Genomic DNA, 18237 nt, shown 5'->3' with positions numbered 1-18237 from the left:
GTAAGAATTAGCTTTGTTGTCTGCCTGGACAGGTGTGATGCCAGCATTGCCCGGCTCTCTGCAGAGCACAAAAGCACGTGCGAGGGCCTCCAGCACTTGAACAAAGAGCAGCAAGCCGCCAAGCTTCTCCTGGAAACAAAGATCAAGGACGCAGAGGGACAGGTAGGGCCCGTTTCAGCTGGCTCTCCCAAAGTGGGTGACTTGCTCTTATCTAAGAGTAACAGGAGAAACGAGGTGGGGCACCCTGCGTAAGCATCTCTCTTCTTCATTTCTTCCTTCTGTTTCACCGGGGTGACCCTTCATACGTCTGGCGACCAAAATGCCAAGATTTTTCAGTACAATCCTAATTTTAAAGATTCTTTACCCCTCGTCCCTCAAACAATTAATGTGTCCCAGAAATTCTAAATTCTGTCTCCAGAACTACCTCCTGCACAGGTAAGGGGTCAAAGCATTGTTTCACATGCGTCTCGTACCAGTTTTGGGTTCAGGAAGTAGTTACTGTATTCATGGGACTTGGTGGGCTGCCTCAGCACACAGTTTGTATGCGGGGAAAAATTAGAACAAAGCTGTAGGGCAGGCTGGCTCATAGATTTCAGAGGCTTCCACCTTGAAATTCACAGATTAGCTTCTCAAAGCAAAACTCTTGGTTGCTTTTTGGCCACTTGGAAGTTTCCCTTTGTCACAATGTGGCCCATCTTCTAGGACTTTCCCTGCAGTGTCTGCTTGCCTCTTCATTTGAAGGGAGGCTGTTCTAGTAAAATGGGGTGTCTGGTCAGTTTGTTGGGTTAAACATGCTTGTGTCCTGACAACCTCCAACCAGAATCGAAAGCTACTCATGTGAAAAGCACAGTTATTATTGAATCATGGGGAAAAGGAGGTACAGTGACATGACAAGTCCAATAATTTTCTGTAAAGAAAAGTGAGGACAGAATTATTACATCAGAAAATAGTTGCTAAGGAAATACGAAGCTTTCTGGTAGCCAAACCAAGTAGAAAAACACATAGAAATCCATGAAAAGTGATGTGCTTTTCCTTTGCTCCAGATCTGATAAATACTTACTCCAGGAATCTTGAAGTAAGGAACACTGAGTATCAGTTCCTTTCTTCAGATGGAATTATTGCAGAAAATAAAGGCATTTCGCAGAGGACTAGTTTTGTATTAAATTTCAGTAAAAAGATGAGGGAAATGAGTAGGTAGTGGGAGAAAGGAGTAAGGGGGTTATAGTTTAAGAGTTGTATTTTCAGGAGGGAATAGCTCAGTAGTAGAGTGCATGCTTAGCATGCATGGGGGCCTGGATTCGGTCCCTGGTACCTCCATTAAACATAAATAAATAAACCCAATCACCCACAAAGCCACCCCCACCCGCAAATTATATTTTATGGTAACTTACTTTGATGCGGAGGTAAATCTGGAATTTTGATGGATTTTGTAAGTGATAAGAATGCCATTCTCTGTGACTAGCAGCCTCCCTAATGGTAGAAATTCCTGGTTAAAAAGGACTTACATTTTGTGCCAGCAGGTGGAAGTAGTGGTCCCTGGCAGGAGCTGGGCTTGCCCATCAGAGACCTGTAGTCGAATGCTATTGGTCTGGATTTTTTGTGGATGTGTATGAAAGAAAATGGAGACATGAATTTATTAAAATGAATTTACTGAAATTAGATTGAATTTAATCTAATTTAAGACTAGAATACCGCTTACTACTGTTTTCTGAAATTGCCTCTGAAAAGGTTTGCCGGGACACTGACAAGCAAAGTTTCTTTTCCAGATTTCTCAGCTTTTGAACAGAGTGGACTTGTCAATATCAGAGCAAAGCACCAAACTGAAGATGTCCCACAGAGACAGTAACCACCAGCTTCAGCTCTTGGACACTAAGTGAGTAGTCAGTTTAGAAACATCTGTTTCGGGTGAAGTTCTTTGTGAGCTTACTACAGAGTTTTTTGTTTGTTTGTTTGTTTGTTTCCTTTTGGTTTTGATTAATTGCACAAACAAAGCGAAAACCGTAATGGAAGTTCACAGGAAAAGTTTCCTTATAGGTATGTTACCACTTTACCTTCCTAATTATTCTTCTTAGTGGCTGGATAATAACCCGTCTATTCATTCAGTAAGTATTTCTTGAACCTGGCCTGGGTGCTGAGGGTCCAGTCAGGGAGGAAAACGGGCCCTGTTCTTATCCTGGTGGAGCTGATGGTCTGGGGAGTCGATGAATGTCACTCACATAATGACGTCAACGAGTGTCTGCCATATTATTACTAATGGTGCTAAGTGCTTTGAAGGAAAGGCACACAGTTGTGGGAGACAGAATAATGGTTCCCCCAAATATCACGTCCTAATCTCTGTCAATATGTTATGGAATATTGTACAGCAAAAGGGATTTTGCAAATGTGACTGAGGTAAGGGTCTTACGATGAGGAGATGATACCGTATCATCTGGGTAAACCTGCTGTCACCCTACGGCCCCTGTAAGAGAGGGGCAGGAGGGTCAGAGTCAAGAGGGACGGGCATGTGACAACGGGAGCGGAGATTGGAGTGACGTGCTCTGAAGATGGGGGTGGGGGCCACAAGCCACGGAAGACACGTGGCCTCTAGAAGCTGAGAAAGACAAGGGAACGATTCTCCCCTCAGAGCCTCCAAGAAGGGACCACGTCTGCTCACACCCCAATGTCAGCCCAGTAAAACCGATTTCAGACTTCTGGCCTTCAGAACTGACAGGGAATAAAGGTGCTGTTGTAAGCCACCAAGTGTGCGGTGATCTGTCATAGCAGCTCCGAGACACTAAAACAGCGGTGCTGTGAGAGTGAGTAACGGAGGCCTGCGGGGGGGCCTTCTTGAGGAGGCCACGTTCGGAGTGAATGGCGTTCACTGGGTGAAGAGCGAGATGAGAACACAGGAGATGGAGTAGCCTGGCGTGGGAGGAGCGTGACAGGCAGGGAACCGCAAGGTGGCCCGAGCAGAGTGTGAGGGTGGGGAGCGAGGCCGGAGTGGAGGCAGGCCGGCGTGCAGGGCCCCACGTGTGGACCACGTTCAGGACTCTGTGTCTCTTTCTTTAGAGCAGAAGCGCCATTGGAGACTGTCAGGCAGGCAGGCTGATACAGCCAGATTTATGTGTCATTTTTAAAATGGCCTTGATTGCAGCTGGGAGAGGGATCACAACGGGCTGTGGCAGGGACGGGGACATGAGCTGGGGGCCTTGTTGCAGCCGTGTCGGTGAGAGAGGTCTGCACTGCGGGGTGCTGAGCTGTCTGGTTAGGACACTAATTAATTAACGCGTTGTCCTTTCCCTTTGTGTCACAGTGGTGTTTTAAACTGTACTTGCCCACCATGAAGCTCACCTGCTGCTCTTCTGCTCAGTCGCAAAACTATACACTTTTCCCTGTCGTGACTCTTCCTGAGCTTGGCATTTTCCTGCCAGAGCAGAGCCAAAGCGACCATATATGACTCTATATGTATATGTGTGTCTGCGTGTATTTGACTTAATATATATTTTTAAAATGTTATTTATTTGGGGGGGCAGTTAGGTTTATTCATTTATTTATTTACTTATTTATTTATTTTTAGTGGCGGTACTGGGGATTGAACCCAGGACCTCATGCTTGCTAAGCATGTGCTCTACCACTGAGCTATACCCTCCTCCATACTTTTTTTAAATTGAAATACAGTCAATTACAATGTGTCCATTTCTGGTGTACAGCACAATGTCCCAGTCACGCGTATACATCCATGTATTCGTTTTCACATTTTTTTCCGACAAAGTTTATTACAAGATATTGTACAGAGTTCCCTGTGCTATACAGAAGAAACTTTTAAATTTTTATATATAGTAGCTAACATTTGTATATCTCAAACTCCTAAATGTATCCCTTCCCGGTAACCATAATATTGTTTACTATGTCTGTGAGTCTGTTTCTGTTTTGCAGATGAGTTATGTTTTTTTAAAGATAACTTCAATATGGAACTTTGTTAGAGATTTGTGGAAATTTTAAAGTAATCATTCTCCTGGTTCTTATATCTCATTGTCTCCCTGTTTAATGCCATTTCAGGGTTTGTGGCTGATTTAAGAGGAATTCTCTTATAAAAACCATGTTCTCTTTCCTCTGATTATCTGTATTTATATCGTTATTGAGTTATGTCACCATTTCTCATAGCTCCTACAAGCTTGCCAAGTACAGAAAGTCCTCTCCTATCCCCTTCCTTTCATCACACAGGAAGAAAATCAACACCTTAGTATTTTTTTTCCTTCTGTGAATAATTTCCTTAGGAGATATTACTAGTCACCAGGCATGAACATCTTTATTTTATTTCCTACAATGTAAAACTCTAGAAGTCCAGACACAGCGGCTGTTCACAGAGGAAACGGGACCAAGCCTGGTACCTGTGCAAGGTATAAGGACAGACTGGAGACCCAGTAGGTGAGGCCCTGGTTAGATGAACTAGGAAAAAACCATTCCACAAAGAGATCATAAGGAGACTTACGTGTCTGCGTCTTGATTCTGGGTAGGGGCAAAAGATACTCTTTGAAAATTCAGGACCACAACACAACCTTTATATGGATTTAGAGTTAGAATTCACATTATTCAAGCACCTTGAAGAAAACCACAGTAGATAATTTGTCTTCAAATGATCTTGATTTGATAATGGTCTGAGATGCCTGGCAGAAGCCAATGTAAATACATAGTCTTTACATCTTCCCACAGACAGATGAGTTCTGAGGAACATGAATGTACCATCAAAAACTGCAGAACGACACAAGGAAAGACACATGAATAATAGAATGAGAAGAAGCAACAATAAACAGAATCAGACTTCTAAATACTGCATATATAGGGATTATTGGATAAAATAAGTATTCGTGTGTGTATATGTATGCATGAATAGTCACACATACATTTTGAAATTATGACTAAGGAATAGAGCATATTAAAAATGATCTGTTGGAATTGACAAATAAACAAATAGAGCTTCTACAAAATATAATAATGTAAAATAAAAGCTGTAACCTCTTGGGGGGCCTGAACAGTGACCCCAGGCAGCCTTGGAGCCCAGCCTACGGGCCCACCTGATTGTTGAGCAGAGTCTTCCGCTTTGCCCAAGCTGGGAACCCATCCGACAACTCCTCCCAAAAGCAGAACATACCCTGCGACCTGACCTGACTAAGGAGCCCAGACAGGCACCCCACCTGACCACAGAGCACAGCCTCCAGCTCCACCCAGCTGCAGGGTACAGCTGGTGGCCCTGCCTGACTGGGGATCCTGGCCAGTGACCTTACTCAACAGTCAAGCACAAGCAGCAGCCTGCCCAGTCATGGAGCATAGCCTGATCCCATCCTCCCCCAAATCACAGAGTCCGGCCAGCAGCACCACCCTGCCAGGGAGCACAGCATCCCCACCTGGCCAGTGGTAATTACAGAGCCCAGTTAGTGGCTCCAGTTGATGCCCAGCCAGCACCCCTGCTTGAATGGGGAGCCATACGACAGAGCGTGGGCAGCAGCCCTGCCCAACTGGAGACCTAACAGACATACACAGAACACTCCACGCAACAGCAGCAGCATACACGTTCCTCTTCAGTGCGCCCAGAACGTTCTCAGGTTAGATCATATGTTAGGCCACAAAACAAGTCTTAACAAATTAAAGAGGCTGAACTCATATTAAGTACCTTTTCAAGTCAAAATGGTATAAAACTAAAAATTAACAATGGGAGTAAATTAGGAAAATTCGCAGATACATGGAAATTAAACAACACACTCCTGAACATGCAATGGGTGAGAGGAGATAAAAAGGGAAATTTTAAAAACCTTGAAACAAATGAAAATGGAAACACAACATACCAAAACTTATGGGATGCTTGCTGCAAAAGCAGTTCTATGAGGAAAGTTGACAGTGATAAACACTTATATTAAGAAAAAAGAAAGATCTGGACTAAACAACCTAACTTTGTACTCAAGAAATTAGAAAAAGAACTAAGCCCAAAAAATAGCAGGAAGAAGGAAATAATAAAGATTAGCCCAGAAATCAATTAAATAGAGAATAGAAACAATGGGGAAAAAAATCAACAGAACTATTTCATAAGTTTAAATAGACAAAACTTTAGCTACACTGACCAAGACAAAAAGAGGAGTCAAATAAATAAAATTATAAATGATCGAAGAGGTGCCCCAACTGACACCACAGGAATACAGAGGATCGTGAGAGACTACTATGAGTAATTGTATGCCAACAAATTGGATAACTTAGAAGAAATAGATAAATTCCTGGAAACAACCTGCTAAGACTGAATCATGAAGAAATAGGAAATCTGAACACACCAATAACGAGTAAGGAGATTGAATCAGTGATCAAAAACCAGGACCAAATGGCTTCACAGGTGAATTCTAACAGACATTTAAAGAAGAATTAATGCCAGTCATTCTCAAATTCTTCCAAAAAGTTGAAGGGAAAGGAACACTTCCAAACTCATTTCACAAGTGCAGCATCACCCTGATACCAAAGCCAGATACAGACACTACAAGAAAATTGCTGGCTAGTACCCTGAGAACATAGATGTAAGAATCTCCACAGAATGCTAGCAAACCAAATTCAACAGCACATTAAAAGGGTCATACAAATCAAATGGGATTTATCCCTGGGATGCAGGCGTGGGTCAGTGGACACAAATCAATCAATGTGATGCATCACATTAACAGAATGAAGGATAAAAATCATGTGATCATCTCAGTAGATTCGGAAGAAAGCATTTAACAAAATTCAACATTATAGTAAAAGTCTTAGCAGTTTGAGTATAAAAGGGCTGTACCCCAACATAATAAAGGCCATATATGACAAGCCCATGGCTAGTATCACGCTCAGCGATGAAATTCTGAAAGCTTTTCCTCTAAGATCAGAAACAAGGCAAGGATGCCCACTCTCACCACTGCTGTTCAACATCGTGCTGGAAGTCCTAGCCAGAGCAATGAGACAAAACGAAAAAGAAATGAAAAAAAATAAAAAGTCTTCCAAATCAGAAAAAAAAGAGGTAGTTATCCCTGTTTGCAGATGGTACGCTCTTATATAGAGAAAACCCTACAGGCTCCACCAAAAATTGTTAGAATAAATGAATCCAGTAAAGCTGCTGCGCTGCGTGGTCAGTCTCCCTGGTCAGGTGGGGCTGTGGGCAGAGTTCACCAGTTGGGCGGGGCTGCTGGCTTGGCCTCCCATCCAGGTAAAGCTGAGAAGCCTTGTTTTTGACGAGCTGACCAGGAAGTTTACGTATCACTTCTCCATGTGTTCCGTTGCCCGTCTTAGTTATATGGCCACACCGAGCTGCCAGAGAGGCTGGGAAAGGTAGTCTTGGCTAGGCAGCCGTGGACCCAGTTCACATTTGAAGGTTTCTTAATAGGGAAGAAGAGGAGAGCAGATACTGCAGATAATTAGGGACAGCTACCACAGTGCGTGTTCATATTATTTTAAGCCATATATATACTTTTGTACCTTTATTATATTTCACAATAAAAATACTTTAAAAGGGCAGCAAGCGTGGGATGTTATGTTAAGGTATTTAGGAAGGGAGAGGACTATAGGAATGGAAGATTGAGTTGCGGGTTTTTTCCTCTTAATTTTCTCTTTGATTTAAATTAAGAAGTATCTGTGTGGGGCAAGAGCAGTTTGGAGAACATTAGAGAGAAAGGAAACCAGGCTCCTGTTCGGAGGAAAAGCCCAGGGCAGGAGGGGAGCCTGGAGGGGGAGTCGGGATACTGTGTCCCCTAAGCCAGCAGCACTTGGACCCTCTGAACTGCAAAGATGAGCACCTGGCCTGGCTCTGCATCACCGTGTGACACCCCAGTGCCCACACATTGCCGTCTCTGCACGGGGAGGAAGTGTGACCAGGTGCTTTTCCCTTATACTCTCCCTCCCTCTTCCCTTCCCAGGTTAGTGCTAAATGCAATTCTGAGAAATAGGTAAGCATATAATCCTGAGTGAGCTGAACTGAATGCTGACACACTTATGAGGGATTTGATAGACACTGAAGTTATTTGATGTCGTTTTAAAATTGTTTTACCTCTAACTTGCTTTCTTCTTTTAGATTTAAAGGTACAGTTGAGGAACTCAGTAACCAGATTTTATCTGCACGGAATTGGTTGCAACAGGAACAAGAACGGATAGAAAAAGAACTTTTACAGAAAATCGATCAGCTTTCCTTGGTTGTTAAGGAAAACTGTGTAGGTATAGCAATAACAGAGTAAAGCCCTTCGGTGGGACCTGCCGTGCTGGGATACTACGTAGTAAATTACCATTCATTTATTTCACACCTATGTTAAGCTGTTCAGTTGTTTCTTGCCTTAGAATCTATCTCCATGGTTCGTGTTGATTCTTTGTGTTTGCTACATTTAGAAATGGAGCACTTTGACTGGTTTTGGTTAACAAAGGCTAAGTAGACAGTGTCAATACTTTGAGCTAAGATGAGCCTAAGTCAAGACTAAAACTAACAATTAGAAACATACATCTTAGTTTGTTTTAATTTCATGATCTGGTAAAAAGTGTTGACTGGATTTCTCCCTCCAGGCCCCTCCTCATGCTATAATCCCAGTGTGAGGTGTCAGAATGTAACCTATAAACAGAATCCATCATTTTCTTCTTCACCTTTCTTGTCCTTTTACCCCACTCTCCAGCAGAACTGCTCAAACACCGTATCAAGAAAGCCTTGCATATATGCTTGAGATACAGATGTTTCTTGGTTTGGTATTCTAGCCTGACCATCGCCCTTTCCCTTCTCTTTTCTTGCACTGCTTCCTCCCCTGGGACTTTGATGGAGCATCAGTGACTGGTGCAGATTGCATCTCTGACTCTGCTCTCTCTCTCTCAGTGCCGAGCTGTTGAATTGCAGGCTCTGCACTGAACACAGCAAGAGAGTTTTGTCATGCTGTAGCCCACTTACAGCTTTGTGTTTGTAGTCCTGGCCTCTAAAGCTTGCCTAAGGCCCAAGATGCCCATAAAAACCAAGCATGGTGATGAGGAAAGGAAAGAAAATATCCTATTTCAAATATTTGTGTCCCCACATTTTTTTAATCAGATCTACTGGTTGATTGACTTGGATTCATAATAATACATTGTAGACTTCTGGATCTCTGTATCACTATTGTTTCATGTAGATGGGTTTAATAACTAACAGTGAACTCCAGAATAATGGTGGCTTTAATATGGTAGAAGCTTACTAATCTTTCACATAAAAATAGTCTGGGTGTAGGGATTGCAGGGCTGTTGTGGCAGCTTGTCAGTCCTAAGTGGCCCATGATCTTTCTGGCATAACTCTCTGCCAGTCCTACAGTGACCCTTGTGCTCATAGTTCAAGATGGCTGCTAGAGCTCCAGCCATTACATCTGAATTCCAGGAACAGAAGGAAGAAAAAAAAGGCAAGGCTATGCCTCAGCTATTTTTTTAACTTTTCTGGGAAGCTGCCGCATATGCTTGTACTTCCATCTCATTGGCCAGAACTTAATCATATGGCCACAGCCAACTCAGGAGACAATAGAAAAGGTAGTCTTTATCCTGGGTGACCTTATATCCAGCTGAACACTGGGGGTCTGTTATGGAACAAGGGGAGGCTGGATGCTGGGGTGAGCAACAAGCAACCTTTGCGATTCTGTTCCCTGCAGATTGTTGTTAAATGATACTATGACTGATGCGAATGCAATACAGACTCTTTGGAATAATCAAGTGCCGTTCTTATCATGGATCTCAGGGAGCCAGCGAAAGGGACATGGAGAAGAAGCTCAGCCAGATGTCAGCCAGACTGGACAAAATAGAAGAGAGTCAAAAGAAGAACGTGGAGGGGCAGAGGGCAAAGCAGGAAGAAGACAAGGTGCACGGGCGCATCAGCAAGCTGGAGCTACAGCTGAACGAGGACATGAAGGATTTGAAAGCGGAGGTTGATGCGGGTAGGCCAGCAAGGGCGCAGTGCTCGTGGTTCATTTCCTGTTTCATTGAATAAGCCAGTTAATTAGTATCCCCCTGCAGCTGCCTGCGAGCCTGGCTGGTGAAATGCCCTGAGGTGATTTTCTAAGTGGCTGTGCTGTATTGAGCTAAAATTCTGTTTCAGGGATTAGCAGATACAGACTACTCTATACAGGCTAGGTAAACAGCAGAATCCTGCTGTGTCGCACAGAGAACTGTATTCAATAGCTTATAATAACCTATAATGAAAAACAATGTGAAAAAGAATACGTATACGTATGTGTAACTGACTCACTATGCTGTACACCAGAGACTAACACAACATTGTAAATCAACTAAACTTTAGTAAAAAAAAAAAAGTTTCAGCTCCAAGTACACGAAAATGGATACACCTCGAGAGACAGGCAGACTGAACTAAAGCCGCTTAGCTTTCAACTGATGTGCTTTCTCTTTAATGCTATCTGCAGAGTCTTCTCTGGTCCTAGCCAAGGTCAGCACATCTCGGGAATAAGCACCTATCTTTGAGGGGCCTCTGAAGGCTCATTTTTCACTGCTGGCAGTGTCCCACCGCGGCAGTGAATGATTCTTCTCTACTCAGAAGTCCACGGGGCCCATGCATTCACACTTGTTTGAAAACATCAGAGTTGATTTCAGGTTCTGAAGTGCTGTCAGATAAAGAAGGGATTGGATTTACACTCTGAGCCCAGGAATACAGAAATGGGACCGGTAACAGGAAGTTACTTGAAGGCAGATTTTAACCCAGTATGAAGCAGAAGCATCAACAGTGAATGGTCTTAGAAAGACACTGGTGGTTTGTGAGCCCAAGAGCTCTTTTTTTTTTGCGGGGGGGGGAATTAGGTTTATTTGTTTATTTATTTTTAATGGAGGTACTGTAACCCCCTCCCCCTGCCAAGCCCTTTACTGAAGTATTCAAGTGGAGGCTGGTTGATCGTGATTAGGAAAGAGAAGACAGTCTGGTAGTGTGGAAAGGGGGACTAAATGATCTCCTAACCCCTTTAAATTCTGTGATTCTGTGAATTTTCTTCATGGAAATGTTATATTTTGGCCACGTGGAAACAAAAGTAGGTAGCTAGCTATCCCAAGAATGATTTTGTTGTGACCAGCAAAAACTATTTTACTTAAGGAGAAGCCTCAATTATATTTATAAGTCGGAGAACTTGTGAAGATAAAAATGATTTTTCTTTCTCGGTCTTTTGTAGTATCCAAATAGGGCATTTGAATATTTCATCGATGGTTAACTTTGCATCATTTCCTGAGTAGGTTTATTATCAGCTATACAGCTTCTTACTAAGATTGTTAATATTTAGTACCTAATAAGAAATACATATGAGCCTTTTAAAATTCAAAATATTTATAAAAATAATACACTTCTTAATGGAGAATTATAAAGCACAAAATGTTAAAAAAAAAACTTTCTATCACCTAGACGTCATTTTTGTGTGTATCTTTCTATACATATAGGATATATATATTATATATATACACATATTATATATTATATTATATATATATATGCTTTTTCAAATGCAAGCTCGTGGAATACGTACGGATCTATAACCTACCCTTTTATTTGACAGTATGGTGTATCTTTCCATTCAGTAAGAACATTATTTTTATTTTTTAGAACATTATTTTTAATAAGTAATTTTTATACCTCTTTTTTCATGAACTGTTACATAAAGAAAATTTTCTGAGAAAATTCTAAATTTACTGATGAAGATGAGGTCTCTTTGGCATTTATTTTAAAAACCAATAGGAATATAGAAAAACATGAAGTGACCTTTTGATGGGGAATTTATCCTATTTTTAGCTTTTTATTTTGAAATAATTTCAAATTTAGAAAAACTGTAAGTCTAGTCCAAAAACCCTACATATGTTTCACTTAGAGTCACCAATTGTTAACATTTTGGAAATCTGCTCTGTGTGTGTGTATGTGTTGTGTTGTGTATGAATATAATTTTTTTCCTGAGTCATTTGGGAGTAAGTTGCAGAAGTCAGGATGCTTTTTCCTTTTTATTATTTCAATTTATATACCCTAAGAACAAGGACATTCTCTTAAAGAACTATAGAACAAAGTAATACCGATGAAACATCTTTCAGTAATCAATTTTCAAATTTGACCATTGTTTCCTTCCCAGCAAACCTTCCTCAGTCCAGGTTCTAATCCAGAGTCACACATCGTATTTCGTTGTCATGTTTCTTTATTTAGTCTCTTTGAATCTGAATCAGTTCTGCAGTGATGCGGACATCATTAAAGAACACAGGCCAGTATTTTGTGGGATGTCCTACAGTCTGGGTCTCTTTTTCTTCCTCTTAATTAGATTCTGGTTGTGCATTTTGGACAGATGTGCCACAGAACCAATCTGTCCTTCCCGGGGTATCTTATCAGGGGGTATATGATGCTGGTTTTTCCCACAGTTGGTGACGTTAGCTTTGATCTCTTGGTTAAAGTTGTGTCTGTCAGATTTTTCCACTGTAGTATGTCCTCTTTCCCTTTATATCTGTAGGGAGATACTATGAAACCATGTAACTCTCCTGTTTCCCATTAAACTTTTAATCCATTAGTGTTAGTGTCTATTGACAGCTTTTGCCCAAATCAACGATTACTATATACTACGGGATTTGATACAGCATTTTTTAAAAAAAAAATAACTCTTGTGAAATTTATCTCTTCTTAAAGGGTTTACAGCCATCTATGAAAGCATAGGATCCCTCAGGCAAGTTCTCGAAGCTAAGATGAAGCTGGACAAGGACCAGTTACAGAAGCAAATCCAACAGATGCAGAAGCCGGAAGCTCCCATGTGAAGGGACCTGGGACACGGACCTCAAAAGTGGTTGTGCCCGTGGGGCTGGAGCTGGATACCTCCTATAGCCAGGCTGTCGCTGCATTCAGGATTGTTCCGTTCATGGCATGCATGTGCCAAGAAATGTGTTTTCGTGAGTCTCAATGTTTACCTTGAGTCTTGAAAACACTCTTTAAAAGTATTAAGTACAATTTTTACCACTTTATTCCACTTATCTAAATTCAATGGAACATCTTCCTTGCCCTGGGTTTTGAAAGGCTTTTATCCCCTTCATTTTATGAATGAAAAGACTTAAAACAATTTTCCTTCAGTGCTTGATGCTCTAAGACTTTACTATTTTGAAAAATGTCATGGTGATTTTTTTACATTAAGAAACTAATGAGTTGTCACAGGAGCGTGTCGCTCCTCACCCTAAATTAAGAGAATGCCCTGATAGACTAGAATTCAACCTTTGAGTTGAGTCCATAGTTGGATTTTATTATTGTTGTCTGTGCATTTCTTATATTGGTTATCTTCTTGTAAATCTGCCTTTTGTAGGGGGACGGGATTTAACATTTAGGGGGAAAAAAACCCCACCGTGTATGCAGTGAAAATAGTTTAAAAGTTGATAACTGCCATGTAGATTACAAATTAAAATGGAAACTTAATACAGTTATCTAAATCACACAAGGCACAATATCTACATCGACCACCTAGTTGTAACAGGTTTTAATATGAACAACTTTTTTCAATTATCCACAGCCTGTACAGTGACAGCCATATATTCAGTAATGGAATTGTGGTTAATAGCCTGTTTATTACACTTTCAATTCATCATAATAGGATGTGAGAATTTTTCAGGCTTTTGGAGCTCCTCTCTAAATTTTTCCAAAATTGCTACAAAGTGCTAAGATTTATATACACTTATTGTAACTGTATCCTTGTGCCTTGGTTTTACCAGTCAATGCACTGTACCCTGTAAAAGGTTTACAGACAAAATAGAAGGCATGATGACACATCAGAATTATGATGTAAAAATCGGATCCTATGTATTTTTTAAATGTTCTAAGACTTTTATCACAGTTAAGGCATTAACCATTCACTATTATTAACGGAATAGAAATTCATACTTTTGTATTGGCCAGGGACTCAGACTGATAACTGCATTTATAATAACGTCAAGAAACTGTCATTTTGAGCAACTTCATAGATGATGGGTGTTTTATTTTTAATCTCCATATTTGATTAGTCATTGAAAATTGGCACCAGTGCTGAGTGTTCACCTATGTATGTAAAAACTGACAGTGAGACACACCGTTCTAGACTGTGAGGGTGCCCAGGGAAAAAGAAAACACAAATACTTTGAAAATTTTAAAAACATTTTTTTTTGTCTGCCAAGGACTCAGGAAAATTAAGGCATTTTTTATTTCAGGATAAATCGTACATGAAATCCCTGACTGGCTGTTACTGTTTACCCATGTGAATTGTGCTGCTGAAGTACATAAGCGTTTACCCTCACTGGCTTGACAAAAAAATGTTTTTTAATTTGGACCTGAGAAGTCATATAAGGAACCCGTCACCCAACACATATTTCCTTATTTTGTCACGAGTCTTTGCATCTTTATATAGGAAGACTGTTCCCACTTAATGAAAAAACAAAGAGGTGAATGCTCCTTAGCAATCAGAAAGTGAGTTTCTTTTCGTGATAGAGGAACCGTGTTTAGCACAGTTCTCCACGTTTAAGCACAAACCACAGCCCAGAGACTCACGGCCCCTCCAGCGTCTCTCTCCTCTGGGGCCTCTGAGGAGGGAGAGTCGGCACCTGTCACACCTGGGAGGAGGACACCGGCTGGGCTCGGGTCCAGGGTGACGGGAGCAGGTCATGCTGGCTGCCTGCTGAACCGCTGAGACGCTTCCGATGCTGCCAACCCCACGTCGGAGCTCCGGCGGGTCCTCCACCCTGGCTGCAAGTTGCAATCACCCGGGAAGTGCAAAAAGCTGCTGCCGCCGCCGGGGCTACCCCCTGGTCCAGCAAAGTCAGAACCTCCAGGAGGGGACGTCTGAACCTCCAGGAGGGGACACAGGCAGCAGCATGTGTTAGAGGTGCCACCCCCATAGGGTGACTCACGTGTTGTGAGCCCCCCAGTCGACAGCGTACTCTTATCACCAAAGTTGAAATGAGAATCAGCTTCCCTGTTCTTTCCTTTACCAGAAATTTGCAATAAAAAGAATAAAACTGCCAAAACACTGTGGTAGATGATTTTTAAATTTGAGTCATTTAGTGTGAAGCGAAAATTTAATTCCTCTTACCTTTCTGTGGAAACCCTTTGGTGGTTGCACTCAAGTGCTCTGCGTCCAGGCAGACCTGCTGGCAACTGGAGAGTCACGGGGAGCTGCTCCATATGGCAGTCTCCAGGGCTATGGGCACCTTCTCGCCTCTGGAATAATGGCAGCTGGCAGACTCTAGTGTGCGCTGTGTGCCCATGCTGCGACCTAGGTGTGTGTGAACTCCATTCATGATAACGAGGTAGGTACTATACATTTGCCCATTTTACGGATGAGAAAACTGGGACGTGTAAAGGTTAAGCAACTTGCCCCAAATCCTGCAGCTTGTAAGTGGCAGCCATGATTCAAACTGCACACCCTACTTCTGCAGTCTGGCCACCTAACCAGTACACCCTACCTCTAAAGACACATCCTTGCCTCCCACATAACTCGGGCTTCCCAGGCCACCGACTCCAGGCCCATCTCTGTATGAACCTGTGGTCTGGCCGTCTGAGTTCTTTTGCATTTTTAATGCCCTGTTTCCAAATACCTAAGAGAGGCAGTCTTACTAGCTTTGCTTGGGTCAGATGTCTTCCTCTGGTTGTATCAGCAGAGCTGGGGTCAGCTGGTGCCACAGAACTGGAAGGTGACAGGCGTTTCATCGTGTGTGCTTGGGAGTCCTAGGTAGTGGACTGTGGCTCTGTGCACTGGGAGAGGGGTTGTTTTGGGTGAGTACAAAGCAGAATAGGAAAGACACCTCCTTCTAAATTGTGGTCATCACACTGGGCTTTCAGCCTGGAAAAAAAAAAAAAACCCACAAACCACTCAGGACATCCTGGAAATTCAACCAAAACTATGTAGAGTTTTTCTGTCCCTGCTCTCTTATACCTGTGTGACCTTGAGCAGCTCTCTTAACCTCTTGGAGTCTCAGTTTTCTCATCTGCAGAATGGAGATGATAATTTAAAAGAGGGAGCTAGTTTGTCATTTTCAAAATGCTGAAGTAGTTAATGCAATATTGGGTATCGAGTGGTGAAAAGTGGGGCTTGGGAGGGGAAATATTGGTGGTGAGACATAGAAAGTATACGAGGGGCCATGTTTTGGTCCGAAGGGTCCCATGTGTCTGCTGGGACTGTGTATGGGAGGTGATTAACCTCCAAAGAAAGTGATGTCCCAGCCTGAGGCAGGGAAGAGCAGTGGAGCCTGGATGAAGGAGTAAGTAGACAGGACCAGCATGGGGACAGTCCCCAGCGTGGGGAAGGACCGGGCATGCCCTCTTGCTAGTTAGTCTCATCACTGGAGCAGGTGTGGCTTCCCCTGGAGAGCAGGTCAGAGCTGGGGGAAGGATGAGCTCCACGTTAGGAGGGGGTAAAGGCTGATGTGGAGGCTGGGGGTGCAGAGCTCAGAGTTTAAGTTCGGACATGAGATCTGGAACAGGCCCCAGTGGCCGGCTGGCATTTGAGGCTTGTTTGTACAGACTGAAGAGTCAGTGAGTGGCTGGGCTGGACTGAAAGATGTGCGTTCTATGCAGGCAATCAGTTCAAATTCAGTTGCTCAGTTGCACTGGCCGTATTTCAAACATTCAATAGCGACATGTGGTTCATGGCGATAGTACTGACCTGTACTGATGTGGAACATCTCTATTGTCACAGAAAGTTCTATTGGACAGTTGTGGTGTAGAGCAGTAATTTCCTCACCTTTTCAACTGGCGGCTCTGTCCACAACTCTTTACCCTCATCTGTCAGCCTGGAATGAGCTTCGGAGCTGGGACTTCCCTCCAGCCTCATCCCTACCATGTTATGTCAATTGTCCCAAATAGAGATGGTTTTCCAGGTCCTTGTGAGGCTTTGTCTCCTCTGCCAGTTCTGATCAGCAGATATTCCTGCCTGGAGCACTGTGTTGAGAAGGGTCTGGAGGCTGATGCCAGACTCAGGGGGAAAAGCCAACGCATGTCAGCCAAGGGGCGGGGGCAGCTGCCTGTATGCTGCGACCCCGTCAGTTTCTCACCAGGACACCCCACGTGTGGAGGATCCCCCGCAGGGGTGCGGGCCAGGGGACTCGAGTGATTCTGGTGCCCCTTAAGGAGACGGACTGGCAGGCCTGGGATGAAGAGGAGGCAAGGTGGAAAATTTAAAAGGTACACCCAAAACTCTCATTAAGATAAATAATACGTTAATGCAGTATTTTTAAAGATAAAAATTAATGCCAAAAAATGCACAATAAACAAAGTATCAAACCTTATTACAGATCCGACCATGCTGTGTGCAGCTACTTTAGAACTGAGGCAAGAAGAAAAATGTGTGCCCGATATACAAGTTTTCTGTAATTTTGTTTAAATTTTTCATGCTTCATGCATCATCAGGGTTTTTTTTTTTTAGTTAATTTGGATTTTTAGAAATATTTCATGAAAATATTTGTCTTGATGGTTGATGGTTTTGGCTGCTCTTCTCTTTATATTTGGCATTTGTAGTGAGGTCCTCACTCACCTCCCCCTAATTCTAGAAATGTCTAGAAATTTGGAGCTAAATTAAGGTCTCAGTTATTGTTTTAAGCTTATCTCAGGCGTGTCAGATCGCTTTAGGTGGTTTCTGGTCTGTTTTTATCCCTAACTGCTGTGCTTCGTTTAATTTGCAAACCTGTGACTCAATTCTTCTTGGAACTAGGTTGGGGACACCAAGAATTCAAAGATCTGACTCCTCTCTGAGACACGGAGGAGAAGGAGTGGCAGGGGAGCAGGATGGAAGGGAGTGAAGATGTTTGCACGTTCTCATCACTTGCTGTCATCACAGGAGAGCGCCCCCGCACGACGTGGCCCGCCCTTGGAGATTCACTGTCCTTTGCTGTCCCAACATCAAGGGAATAGAAACTTAAAGGGAATCTGTTTTTTTTTTTTAATTGAGGTATAGTTGATTTACAATAATAGATTAGTTTCAGGTATACAACATAGTGATTCACAATTTTTAAAGATTTTACTCCATTTATAGTTATTATCAAATACCGGCTAGATTTCCCCATGCTGTACACTGTATCCTTGTAGCTTATTTATTTTATACATAGGAGTTTATACCTCTTAAAGCCCCATCCCTACCTTGCCCCCCTCTTCCATCTCCCCACTGGGGTACCTACTAGTTTGTTCTCTGTATCTCTTAGTCTGTTTCTTTCTTGTTACATGCACAAGTTTGTTTCATTTTTCAGACTCCACATAGAGGGAGTATGTTCCAGCAGGCAGAACCTAGAACCGAGGAATAC

At 42.6% G+C, this 18237-nt stretch overlaps 1 protein-coding gene across 4 annotated transcripts in view; it reads left to right on the top strand.

Annotated features, from left to right (window-relative positions):
• Nucleotides 1–14970, top strand: part of FAM81A (family with sequence similarity 81 member A) — a 105305-nt gene extending 90335 nt beyond the window's left edge. For all 4 annotated transcript variants that reach the window (XM_064485558.1, XM_064485557.1, XM_064485559.1 and 1 more), the window contains 5 exons: nucleotides 33–162; nucleotides 1767–1873; nucleotides 8054–8189; nucleotides 9710–9905; nucleotides 12623–14970. In XM_064485558.1, coding sequence (XP_064341628.1) covers nucleotides 33–162; nucleotides 1767–1873; nucleotides 8054–8189; nucleotides 9710–9905; nucleotides 12623–12747 — 694 coding nt within the window. In that variant the 3' untranslated portion in view covers nucleotides 12748–14970. The remainder of the gene's footprint in view (nucleotides 1–32; nucleotides 163–1766; nucleotides 1874–8053; nucleotides 8190–9709; nucleotides 9906–12622) is intronic.
• Nucleotides 14971–18237: the final 3267 nt, after the last annotated feature.

This window comes from Camelus dromedarius, chromosome 5 (genome assembly GCF_036321535.1).
Source record: "Camelus dromedarius isolate mCamDro1 chromosome 5, mCamDro1.pat, whole genome shotgun sequence".
Lineage (NCBI taxonomy): Eukaryota > Metazoa > Chordata > Mammalia > Artiodactyla > Camelidae > Camelus > Camelus dromedarius.
Note: the sequence above shows the minus strand (reverse complement) of the source record. Positions and strands in the feature narration are given on the sequence as shown.